Source organism: Mytilus trossulus, chromosome 13 (genome assembly GCF_036588685.1).
Source record: "Mytilus trossulus isolate FHL-02 chromosome 13, PNRI_Mtr1.1.1.hap1, whole genome shotgun sequence".
In the NCBI taxonomy this organism is placed as follows: Eukaryota; Metazoa; Mollusca; class Bivalvia; order Mytilida; family Mytilidae; genus Mytilus; species Mytilus trossulus.
Window position 1 is genome coordinate 26,665,603 of NC_086385.1, and position 14,055 is coordinate 26,679,657.

Consider the following 14,055-nt stretch of genomic DNA (forward strand, 5'->3'; position numbering starts at 1 on the left):
TTGGAAACGATTTACATCCTAATGTCAATTCTAATTCAAATTGAAATGCGCGTCAAATTCACTTTACTCGCCCAAACGACTTTAACTTTTAACTCGTATTAACAAAAACGTATTTCTAATGCGAATTGACTAATTCAAATCGATTTGAATTAAAAAAGAAGAGTGTGTGAACGCGATTAGCGAATTCGATTCGCATTCGATTCAAATTCAATTTGAATTAAATGTCCGTGTGAACGAGGCATAAGAATAAGTATTTGTTATTTTCCACCAAGCATAGACTGGATGACTATTATTCATAATACATGTACTTCATCAGGTATGATCCCCTTAAAAATCTTGCTCTTGACAATATGCATTTGACTCTGATCTAAACTTGACTAGGTTTGCAAGTTTTTGTGTTGTATGATTCATGGTCTGAGGGACGCCTTGGGTGTGGGATTTTCACACTCCATTGAAGACCCAATGGTGGCCTTCTGCTGTTGTGTGCACTATGGTCTGGTTGTTGTTGCTTTGACATATTCCCCATTTCAATTCTCAATTTTATTCTCTTTAGTGACTAGTTTCTTCCAATAATTCAATATGTCTGCCCTGATAAACACAGAGTTATTCACACACTTTACAAAAGTTAAAGGCACTGTATTTTATTGTTGTTCTTCATCTCCAAATCAAGTGAGTCCTCAATTTCATTTTCAGCAGGATTCTTATTTTTATCACTTAAAAAAAACCAGTGTTTGTTTAGAATTTGGATAAAAGATTACCTCTTAGATGTTAATTATCTATCTGCTTATGAAAAAATAATTGAATTGTATTTAGAAAAGATCAATACAAAGGATTTGAAGTTGTTTTAAGGCTGATGGGAGTCTTGAATGACTTATAGAACCACACCCTTATGAACTGTTAGGAAAGTTAATATACTTCTGAAAGATCTGTGTCTTCATGACTCATTCTGATCACAAAATATCAATGATGACCTGTTAAAACATTCTTTCTTTTCTCTTGTTTAAAGACCTTACCATCTTTTCTTTGCATCATTTCCTAAAAAGGGCAAGAAAAGTAGAGTTCTAGAATACTTTCTTGATTCTTGTAGTTATTCTTTTCTTTTCCAAAGGCCTATATTCTTCAAGAACAATCCAGCCCAATGGCCTCAACATTTTTAAATTTAATATATATTGTGAACTTATTGATCAGTAATATTTATTGTATGAGATGTTTTAATTATTCAACAAGTCAAAGTTTCATCAGTTGATATGCATTCTTTGAGATGTATTTCTTAAAGCATAATATTCAATATTTCAGACAATTGGGACTGGTTAAAGCTTATTTAAATTGAATAATTTGCAACTGTTCTGATAATGAACTTTCAATGGTGTATTTAGATACATTGTAATTATACTTTCAATGCTGTTTTTAAATGCATTGTAATGATATCTTAAATTTGTGTATTACAGCCAACAGAAGAAGCATCTAATATCATAGTTCTGCCAGAAGGTGAAATGCAGAGTGACCAGCCAAGAGTAAGTACATATTTTTTATAACCCCTTTTTAAAAAAAGTGGGGATATACTGTTTTACCTCTGTCTGTCCGTCCTTCAGTCAGTCCGTCTGTCTCATGTATATTCTCCTTCACATCTTTCTCTGGAACTACAATACAAGGATTTCTGAAATTTAGTTGAGTCAGCTTTACTATGTGAGGGTTTTCAGATTCATCAGTCAACAACTTCCAATACCAAATACTTGTATCATTTTACACATGATAGCCAAGTTGAAATTTTTTTCACATTTTTCTCAGAAACTACAATACGAAGATATCTGAAATTTGCAGTAGCTCACAGTTTCACATGTTTGTCTTGTTGTGTTGAATTCATTGATCAACATGAACATTTCTGGAGGTTGAACTAGTTGTTTAGGAAAGAGAGTCAACTGTCCTTTCCCTTTTGATATCAATCATGATATTGATGGTCAAAATTACACCCTAAATTTATTTTTCTGTATATACCATTATAAAAGTATAAATAAGTAAAAAATATTAGAATTGACAAGAACAAATTTCAGTTAAAAAAAACAGGTTTAAAGAACATAAAGAGGGAATACATGCTTGTATTGTATATAGTAATAAGCAAAAAGTGATACATGTATATATGCGTAATTGGTGAAGGAAAAAAATAAATAATAATAAAAGAAAATAGACTCTTAAAAAAAACATTAAAAAAATGGGGCTGAAAAACACAAAGAACAAAAAAAGAGGAAAAAAACAGCTGAAAAACATGAAGAAGGAATACATGTTATCTATATTGTACTAAGCAAAAACACAATTTACACTATGAAAAAAAATAGTATTAAATATATCTTATTTTTTCAGTTATATATTTTCGCCCTGAACGCTCCTTTATCTGGAAGGATGGGAGGTATACGGGGTGCAGATGCCAAATGTTACAAACAGGCCAAGAATGCAGGAAAGAAAGGAACCTATCGTGCTTTCTTATCAACAAAAACACAAGACTTGACGTCTATTGTATACTACGATATTGACAAGTCTGTACCGATCGTCAATATGAAGGTAGGTTAATGATGATGGGTTTTTTAAACAACCTTGAGTGGCTTTTAAGTCCTTGCATGGTCAGAAAAAGACTAAAAGAAGTTAATGATTAAGCATTGAATCAACTTGAACACAATAATACGCCATCTTTATTTTGTGTCTATTTTTGAATGATTTCAATTTAAAAGATTATTGAAATAGATATTTAGATTTCAATATTTGATTTAGCACTTGAAGGACAAATGATTAATTTGGTGTGGTCATATCTATGTTATTGGAACAATATCTGAATGAGTTACCTTTTTCAAAATATATTTTTTTTGCAATAAAAAGTTTTAAAATGAAGAAAAATACTTATGGATAGTGATACTCTGTCAAATCTGATATTTATCTTCCCACTTTAAGAAGTTTTAAAAAACTACTGCAAAAGGGTTGTGACTCATCTTGGCTAGCCAAGATTCATCATCTATTATTGTAACCCTTGGCTTGTAAATATGGTCATGGCTCAGGTTTTATCTTTCATCATGTTTTAATCACTGTTTTATATTACTATACTTTCAGGATCAAATATTATTTAACTCCTGGAAACAACTTTTGAATGGACATGGTGGATATTTCAACACACAGAGACATATTTACTCCTTTGATGGAGAAGATATTATGACAAGTCCTAGATGGTAAGATATTGTAAAAGTACAGGGCATTTTTTTGGTGCTGATATGAATTGTCATTGATATGGTTATATTTATAAATTTACTGTTTACAAAATTCTGGAATTTTTTGAAATACTAAGGCTTTTCTACCTCAGGCATAGATTACATTAGCTGTATTTAGCAAAACTTTTAGGAAATTTGGTTCTCAATGCTCTTCAACTGCGTACTTTATTTGGCATTTTTAACTTTTTTGATTCGAGCTTCACTGATGAGTCTTTTGTAGACGAAACGCGCGTCTGGCGTATATACTAAATTTAGTCCTGGTATCTATGATGAGTTTATTCATAATCGTTTTATTCAGGCACAAATTTCATCCTTATACATATTTAGACACTTTGTGATAACTTAAACATGTTTTAACCTGGACAGTCTGGATACAAACAAATGGCATATGTTTTACAAATTACAAGATAAAAAATAATTCTTTCATGTCATCATGCTCTTATTGTCATTTAAATTTTGGTAGGCCCTTATTTTTATAGATAGCCTTACATCACATGTATGATAGAATTTATATGTTGACAAACAGAATGCCTGCTCATGTTAAAACGAATGTAGAATATGTTATGAAAGAACAATTTTTATACTCAGAGCTTATTTCCATTTAAGGGGACCAATTAGATATGTATGAAAGGCATCTGTTTTGATTTGGATGATGTATAACTATTCTAAAGATTCAAGTCTCACTATAAACAAATAACACCTATATTTAGACTTACTTTGAAAAAGATTTAATAAAAAGTTCCTAGGAAGGAACACTAAAATAACTGTTACTTTCAGTCTCTGATGTCATTCAAAATACAACTGACATAGCAAGTTTTCATTTTGAAGTAAAGCACATACACTCCATGATTTATTTAAAAAAATTTTGGATTCGAGCGTCACTGATGAGTCTTAAGTAGAAGAAACGCACGTCTGGCGAATATACTAAATTTGGTCCTGGTATCTATGATGAGTTTATTATTAAATATAAAACATCCTTTGTTGATGATGTAAGTGCAATAAGTTGTCATTTAACAAGTTTTTCAATTAACAAATTTCCCTTATTTTACAGGCCACAGAAAATAGTATGGCATGGATCCACTTCTAATGGCGACAAAGTAGATGACATGACCTGTAACCACTGGCACACAAGTAGTCCAAGGTCAATGGGATATGCCAGTTCATTGTTGGATGGCAAACTGGTCGATATGAAGGAATACAGCTGTTCAAATAGATTTATTGTTTTATGTGTAGAAAATACTAGCCGACCAATGAAGTAAATGTTGCCATAGAGACAAGAATAGTTTGAAAGTTGTGACCTTTGGAGAGGTTATTAAATAGGACATCTGTGATATTGGTGCCAGTTAAGAGTTTTTGTTTTGTATTTTTTAATTAAATCCAATGTAAAGAAAAAGGTGATCCCTCTGAATAATTATAAGGGACCATTTTAGACAGATTGTTTTTTATAACCTGAACTATTGAATTGGCAATTATTCCTGTTATGGAACTTTTTATTGAAGAACTTTTTATTTATTTATTTTTTTATCTAAATATTTCAAATTTTTACAATTTTTCTAAAGTATATAAAGCTTTCCAATATAAATAGATGGTAAAATCTAAGATTTATTTTTAAAATATGATAATACACTATAAATGTGTAAAAAGATTAATTATATTCATTATCTGGAGTTGTTAAAGATTATGTACTGTTTGGATATTTTTAGAGAAAATGTTACATTTATTATAAAATTTGATTCATTTTTTTGCATCTCTTTGTGAAATTTAATAAATTTAATTGATTGAATCATGTTTTATTTTTTACCACCAATTTAAAAGATATATTAACAGTGTTGCTTTAATTAATATATAGTGCTAATTCAATGTATAAAGTTCAACCTTCACATCAAATGTGAATTTTCATCATGCGTATGAGTTTGTTAGGGCTCATTGAAAAAAAGTGGTTTAAAGAAAGATACAGTGCATCCAGATTTTTCAACACAAAGAGAGTTTTTGTTTGAAGCCATTCAAAATTAAAAAAGAAAAAGTGAGATATTTATTTGATATGAAGATATTTCCTTCATCCGAACGTAAAATTCATTTGATTTAATTTTGACACACAAGATATAAAGAATTTGATTATTTCCATGGGTGCAAGCAATTTTTTGGGGGATGTAAGGAGCCCTTCAACAAACTCATAGCCAATCATTATTTAGCTTTTTGAATTACCACATAACAGTATTCTTTTGTTTTATTATAGTCATAAATGATTTGAAAAATCAACTGTAGATTTTTGTTTTAAACAGGTCTGGACTCATCCAAACGAAGCATTGAAAATGTATTCTCTAATCAGTAAATGTGCAGATTTATCATTCTGTGTATAAGCCTCCTGTAAGTAGGAGTACATCCATATAGAGTCAGCCAATTAAAAGTAAAATATCTCTGTACTTCTAAATCTTCCAAATCTTAAGACTTTCCCACTGTTATATTTTAATTAATCCTGTTTCTGCTATATTTGAAATACTACCAGACCTGTTTAATAATGTGTATGTGTCTGCAAGAAATGCTTGGTGTTTATTCATGTATGCAAATGTGCCTTAATGTTTATTCATATATGCAAATTACTTGAGTAAAAAAAAAATGATATTTTTATTACTATTATTATGTAGATTTATATATATTAGTATACACAAGTATAAAATGTACAATATTTTCATGAATACTTTTACAAATATGCAAATGATCAAATTTTTCCTCATTGATGTAATAAATTGCCTTTAAACAAGGGATTGGGTTATGGTTTAGATGCTTGACACTTAAGATGGAAGCATCTGATTAAAAAATGTTTGAAAATTTGAAACTTTTCTCATTTGTTTAAATTTTTTTTAAAGACAAATGCTCTTTTTGAAGTTTTGAAGAAAAAAGAAATTGTATTATAAAATAATTATTGATACATATTTAAACACTTAAGGGTACAGAACATTCAAAGTGAAACTGGTTGGTCATTTGTGGAAAACGCAATGTATTTTACAATCCATTGGGAAAAAGGGGGGTGTAAATATTAAAATAAAACCCTCCAATTCCGATCTTATGTAAGTTTCACTTTGAATTGTACTGTAGTACAATAAATTTTATGCATGAATGAGATTATGCCTGATGCTTGTTTTGTTTGTTTGTAAATATTTGAGGATAGAACTTCCTGGTCCATAGTTTACAGGAACAAATGAAATTCCTTAATGTTTTAAATGTTACTCTTTCAAGATTTTCATTTTAACCAAAGTTTTGGTTAGATTTTTTTTTCAAATCAAAAGAAAAAAATGATTGAATATATTTGAAAGGTGTTAGAGTAGGTATTATTTTTATAATTACAACAGATTTTAACTCAAAATTTTGCTATATAAAAGAAATTGTTTTAGAAAACAATAAATGTTTTGGTCTGTTTTGCTAACAGTAGTAACATTTTTTAAAAGCCTGAATTAAGGATTATTCGCATTGCTTAAAGAAACTGAAAAAAATTAATGATGAATTTTTTTTGAATTGTTAACAGACATATTATTGTTAAGTATTTATTAGACTACACTTAATTTCTTTTCCAAACATTTGGTTTGGTTTCCATGTGGTCTGTTTAACCCATTTTCTCTTTGTTGTTTTCTAGTCTTTATGTAAATTTGTCTAAATTAATATAAGGTTTTCTATTTATTGGGGTATTGGGTTGCGAGTGAGTTATTAAACTTCTTTAAAAAAGCAAGAGTGTTTTGAGCCAGATTTTGCTTCTTTTAAATGCACCTTTACTTTTCAGACCTTTGGTCTTTTCTTTTTTTTTTATTCAAAAAGCACATTTTACACACAGTTATAATTTAATTAGTTTGAAATTCACAAATTAAAATAACAATGTGGTGTGCATTAACATATTTATATGCTTTTTAAGTAGGAACTTGAGATGTTTAACACAAGTTTATTACATGACTTAAAGGGTAAAAATCTGAACAAAATGCAAATTTTCAGTATTTTTCAATAAGATCAAATTATGAAAAAATATAATGCAGTATATATGAATTGATATATATTTAGTAGGATATTTTTTTTGATATTTTTTATCATAAATTCCATTCAAATTTTCATTTTATCTAGCTGTATAATAATGCTATTTTATTCATAAAATGTAATCATCATTTTTGATAAGAATATTCATTTTTCTTGTTGTATTGCATATTAGGATGTGCTACTCTCGTTTCATTTTGAATCTCATAAGAATTGACGGTGAAAATCATTTTTATAGTTGACATTTTTCTGGTAGTTTGTATGACTGCCTACATACTTGATAAGTCTTTGTTGTGTGTCAGGCTTTTATGATGTTGCCAAAAAAAAAAAATTCTGAAAATTTTCAATCAACTGATAAGAGTTTTATAAAATTTACCCTGTACAGCTGAATGATCAATGGCATCAACACTCAAGAGAAAAATGTGGAAAAACAGCTGCCTGTAAAAGTGATGAAATTTAAAATTACTCAATGACATCTATCTTAAAATTCAACTCATGGTTTTATATTGTTAATTTTTGAATGGGCATACATTTTAACTTTGATATAATTGAAATAAGTACACACAAAAAAACAAAAAATCTACGAAATGTCAACATGATTTTAAGAACTGTTATTATTCAGTTGTATGGTGCAAAATTTCAAATGAATTAATTTTGCCAAAGATAATTATAAACATTTGAATTTAACATAACTTTACCTCTCTAATTGCTGTTCATAGTTTTCAATTTATACTAATACATAAATGGTTTTCACTGTTGTATTAATTAATTTTCTACAAATTATTGAAATCCATTTTTATCTGATTTGCTCTCGCTTCTTTTACTTAAAATCTTTTAGACAAGATCTGAAAATTTTAGAATTTGCTTATATACATATTTTTTAAACTACTTATATTATTAAATTTGTTTTTCTTCTTTTCAGTACAATTTTTTTTTTAGATCTTTCTGTACAAAGCTTTTTTATTTTTAACTTTATCTACATATTATATTGTTATGCCAAATCTTTTAAGTCTTTGTACCAAATATTTTTAAGTCTTTACAATAATACTTTTAAAAATAAAATCAATATGTTAAGTTTATATACCAAAATCTTTCATGAAGAATTTAGTATTTTGTAGTATTTTTGTATTTTTATAGAATGCAGCATAAATCAAAACATGTCTTTATATGTCTGTTTTCAAATTGAGAAATGAAGCAGGTTTTGAATGGGAAAAGTTTAAGTGTGATAGTAAATAAAGTTCAGTATTCTAAGCTGATTAAGTGACTTTCTGAATGTCTACAATTTCAAGTTCTGCAAAGTACAATACTCCATGTGACAAAATACCAATGAAGAACATTAAAAACTTGTCCAATTTGTAAGTTAAAAATTAAATTTAGCGGATAGGTAATCAGATAATGAACTTTCAAATGAATTTTTAAGAACTTAATAACACTGGTTTAGGTCGGATGTCACATGTTATTTCTACTGCATTTATTCATGTGTGCAGTGTGGTCTTAATTTTGAGAGATCTATTGATATTCTTGTATGATTAGTACTTGCAAAAGAATTTAGCGGTTTCCAACATTCTTCACATTCCTGGTTATAATTAAGATAATAAGTAGGAAATTTTTAACATTGACTTAATGATACCATAAAAGATCAAGAAAATAATATTATTTAGCACCTGAAATATTACCCAGAATTTTATAGATTCTGAAATGGTGAAATCTTATATTTATAACCATGGCAGTGTTATGCTGTATGAATACTTTTATTCCACAGATTCTTTATTTAAATACTTTTGTTAATGTTATCATGTTCACATTCAATGTATTTGTGCTGTAACATTTTAAAATTACTGAACATGTATCGTAATCAATACCACTTTAATTACCTTAATTTTTGAAGTATGATTTTTTTCCGCTATTCTGTAACCATCCATTGTAACTGAGCTAAATAAATTTTATTAGTAAAAGCTGTATGATTAATGAGTCTTCCAAAAAGATTACTTTTATTTTACTGTAAAAGGTATTGGATTGTAATCCTTATGTTTGATTACATTTATCATACTGTAATCATTACGTAATCTGCTGAATAAAAATGTAATAATCATCGCTGTATATGTGGATGTTGATAACATTCTAAGAGCTTCTTATTGTTTACAATAAACCAAAGTGTTAAACAAGCTTTAGTTTATTCTTTACGCCTATTGCCCAACTGGTCCTCACAGCAGAAAAGCACTAAGTGTTACCATTGTCTATAGGTACGTCAAAAATTAGTTTCAGTTCCCTTACTTTAGTTTGCCCCAACTAAATGTTATGAAACATTATACAGAATACCTACTACCACATTACGCAGTCCAAGTTCGAATTTGTGTGGCTTCAATTTTACTGTTCTTCAGTTTGGCCCTTTATAATGTTATATGGAAGCCGAAGCATCAGCTGAGTCAGTATCTCATGGACACATTTTCTATTTTTATTTGAACATTCATGTGAACATCTGAAAAAAAGAATTAAGATAGGTTTCTAATTGGAGTCTTACTTACTGTTTATAAAGTTTTAATTGTTGGGTAAACTGATGTTTTTCTATACAATGTATAAATTGTCTTAGCCATATTTGGAAACATCTTTTTGTTATTTAGGTTTTAGATGTTCTGAAACTCCCGTCTCTTTCCAACTGTGTTGATTTGAGTGTCACTGATGAGTCTTTTGTTAATGAAACTGACACATGGTGTACAAAGTTATAAGTCGGGTATCTTGGATGAGTACTAGTTTTACTTTAGAAGAGGAACATGTCTTTTGGTTCTTTTATAAAAACTGATGAATGAATTTGTATGCTTAAAACTTTTGTGATATTGCCATGGAATGGGCAGATCAAGATTTTATAGGCTAAGGTTAAGTTTTCCTTTTGATATGTAAAATAACAATCAGAAGAAGGAAATATTGGTTAAAGATTGTCAGACTTTCGATCCCATGAATTGTTTGTCACTCTTAATTTTTGTTTCCATGTTAGTGTTTGTTTTCTATTTACAATTTTTCAATTCCTGTTTGAAGAATACTTATATTCTCTTCAATTTAATGGAATTGTGAGCTCGCTTTACTAAATATGCATTTCCACAGTCATCCCTTAATAACTTCATATTTATTGAATAATACTGGTATGCTCAGTGAGATAGCTCAAAGCAAGATTTACTAGCTTTTTAGGTCACCTGGTCCAAAGGGCCAAGTGAGCTTTTCCCATCACTTTGCGTCCGGTGTCCTCCGTCGTCGTTAACCTTTCCAAAAATCTTCTCCTCTGAAACTACTGGGCCAAATTTAACCAAACTTGGCCACAATCATCATTGGGGTATCTAGTTTAAAAAATGTGTCCGATTACCTGTTCAAACTACCAAGATGGCCGCCACGGCTAAAAATAGAACATAGGGGTAAAATGCATTTTTGGCTTATAACTCAAAAACCAAAGCATTTAGAGCAGATTTGACATGGGAAAATTGTTCATCAGGTCAAGATCTCTGCCCTGAAATTTTCAGATGAATCAGACAACCGGTTGTTGGGTTGCTGCCCCTGAATTGGTAATTTTAAGGAAATTTTGCTGTTTTTGGTTATTATCTTGAATATTATTAAAGATAGAGATAAACTGTAAACAGCAATAATGTTCAGCAAAGTAAGATTTACAAATAAGTCAAAATGCCCGAAATTTTTGCATCGGACTACTAACACAAAGGTTCCTGGTTCGATTCCCGTTCGGGATGAAAATTTCAGGAACTCAATTTTCGGCTCCCTTGACACCATTTGCGAGTATGGTCTTGAGGAAACGATGATAGTCCGTCAGAAGGGGACGATAAATGGCTGACCCGTGTTTAGAGAGAGCCATATCTCTTGCACGTTAAAGACACCCTTGTAGATTTCGAAAAAGAGTAGGGTAATGCCGCTACCAGGCAGCACTCGCACCCGCAAAGTGGAAAGGGATTAATATAAGTTGTAAAACTTGTTTCCCAATCCACTATAAATAAATATGTTTAAACTAACTATATTTGGTGAATGGAAATATGTCATGATCTACCGTCAGTCGCGCAGGTTTTATTTGACCTTGACCTCATTTTTTACGGTTCATTGCTCAGTGTTAAGCTTTTGTGTTTTGGTCTGTTTTTCTTAAACTATAAGCAATAGGTCAATTTTATTTGTTGTATGGAAGAATTCTTCGCTGTACATGCCTACCTGGCATCGTTCATCTGGCCTTGACCTCATTTTCATGGTTCAAAGGTCAATGTTTAGTTTTCTTGGTTTATGTTAAGTTTATGTGACAGTTGTAATAAAGCTTTATTTTTAGGACTATCAACATAATATCAATTATCAGTAAAGAAGGCGAGACATTTCAGTGTGTGCACTCTTGTAAGGAAATTTTGCTGTTTTTTGTTATTATCTTGAATATTATTATAGATAGAGATAAACTGTAAACAGCAATAATGTTCAGCAAAGTAAGATTGACAAATAAGTCAACATGACCGAAATGGTCAGTTGACCCCTTTAGGCGTAATTGCCCTTTATAGTCAATTTTTAACCATTTTTCGTAAATCTTAGTAATCTTTTACAAAAATCTTCTCCTCTTAAAACAACAGACCCAAATTAAAACAAACTTGGCAACAATCATCATTTGGACATCTAGTTTTAAAAATGTGTGGCGTGACCCGGTCAACCAACCAAGATGGCCGCCACGGCTAAAAATAGAACATAGGGTACAATTCAGTTTTTGGCTTATAACTCAAAAACCAAAACATTTAAATCAATCTGACATGAAGTAAAATTGTTTATCAGGTCAAGATCTGTCTGCCCTGAAATTATCAGATGAATCAGACAACCTGTTGTTGGGTTGCTGCCCCTCAATTAGTTATTTTAAGGTAATTTTGCTGTTTTTTGGTTATTATCTTGAATATTATTATAGATAGAGATAAACTGTAAAAAACAATAAATGTCGACAAAGAAAGACCTACAAATAAGTCAACATGACCGAAATTGTCAGTTGACCCCTTTAGGAGTTATTGCCCTTTATAGTCAATTATTAACCATTTTTTCGTGAATCTTAGTTTAAACATATTTATTTATAGTGGATTGGGAAACAAGTTTTGCAACTTATGTTAATCCCTTTCCACTTTGCGGGTGCGAGTGCTGCCTTGTAGCGGCATTAGCCTACTCTTTTTCGAAATCTACAAGGGTGTCTTTAACGTGCAAAGAGATATTGCTCTCTCTTAACACGGACTATCATCGTTTCCTCAAGACCATACTCGCAAATGGTGTCAAGGGAGAGCCGAAAATTGAGTTCCTGAAATTTTCATCCCAAACGGGAATCGAACCAGGAACCTTTGTGTTTGTAGTCCGATGCACTAACCACTACACCACGGCTCTCTTAGTAATCTTATACAAAAATCTTCTCCTCTGAAACTACAAGGCCAAGTTAAACATTGATAGAGATAATTGTAAGCAGCAAGAATGTGCAGTAAATTAAGACGTACAAACACATCACCATCACCAAAACACAATTTTGTCATGAATCCATCTGTGTCCTTTGTTTAATATTCACCTAGACCAAGGTGAGCGACACAGGCTCTTTAGAGCCTCTAGTTTAATCTATTTTACCCTGCTCATTTACACTTTTACATCTTACAAGTTTCTTGTTATAATATCTTTGGGTCTTTGTTTCCAACAAGTTTTCAAAATGGTAAATTTCTTAATTGACCTTAAACGATTTTGGCTTTTCAATCTGTATATTAGGTTTTTGGGTAAAGACTGAATGAAATGCAAGTAACACCAAACGGTTCTGACTCGACATTCACTACCATTGATAGCTCAAACAAAATATTAATGAGCAGTGGTCATTCTTCAGATCCTATTTAGTCAATGCCATGCAATTTATTAATGATATGTTTACCCTTCCCGAGATAACCCCTAGTATTTGATGGGGTTCGTGTTGGTTAGTCTTTAGTTTTTTATGTTGTGTCTTCAGTACCATTATTTGTCTTTTTATTTTTAACCATGGCATTGTCCGTTTATTTTCAATCTATGAGTTTGACTCTACCTCTGGTATCTTTCGTCCCTCTTTTATTTTATACTTAGACTGTTAGACATCCAAGTCACAATAGGATATGTATTTGAACTACCATACTTGTCAAGGAACATTGCATAAGGAATTCTAAAAGGAATGCTACAAATGTAAAATCATGAACGAAGAAAAACAACTTCAACTCAAATTTATGATTTTCTTATCTCATAACAATTCAATGATTTATTCTAAATTCACAAAATTGCAACATTAAAGCTGTCGTTACCACTCAGTGCTTACATGCACTTTGATTATTCTCGAAACTGGTTATAATTTTGGCTACGAAAAATTGACAATTATTCCATAAAAATCAGTAGAGTTTGTTTGTGTGACTATCGATTTGAGGAAGGTATTGAGAAAAGAAGAATGCTTTGTGAAATATTTTTCCTCATTTTCTTACCCATTTCAAATCATAGTTACAAAATGTAACATACAGCTTCATCTTGTCATTCCGTACGGAGTGACACCTTTTAAGTTCCTTGGATGTCCTTCAATCATTATCTGTGACTGAGCGGACGCTAACTAAGTAAGCAAATATTAGTATACATCATGTTCAAAACAACCTGCTGTTTGTAAAAATATTTTTGGTCAAGGTATTTAAAATAAACAAATATAGATCTTGTCTTGGTAACTGTCGGGCATCTGTCGGATGAAGATAAGTGAAAGTTAGTTGCATTGCTGTCCTTTCGTCGAGTGTCCTCCAATTCTAGT

The 14,055-nt window shown here is 30.6% G+C and overlaps 1 protein-coding gene across 1 annotated transcript in view; it reads left to right on the forward strand.

The window, feature by feature from the left end:
- LOC134694200 (collagen alpha-1(I) chain-like) overlaps window positions 1-6,049 on the forward strand; it is a 98,670-nt gene extending 92,621 nt beyond the window's left edge. Inside the window, exons 29-32 of the mRNA XM_063555196.1 lie at window positions 1,449-1,514; window positions 2,359-2,556; window positions 3,097-3,212; window positions 4,303-6,049. Of these exons, the coding sequence (XP_063411266.1) occupies window positions 1,449-1,514; window positions 2,359-2,556; window positions 3,097-3,212; window positions 4,303-4,510 (588 nt within the window). The 3' untranslated portion in view covers window positions 4,511-6,049. The remainder of the gene's footprint in view (window positions 1-1,448; window positions 1,515-2,358; window positions 2,557-3,096; window positions 3,213-4,302) is intronic.
- Window positions 6,050-14,055: the final 8,006 nt, after the last annotated feature.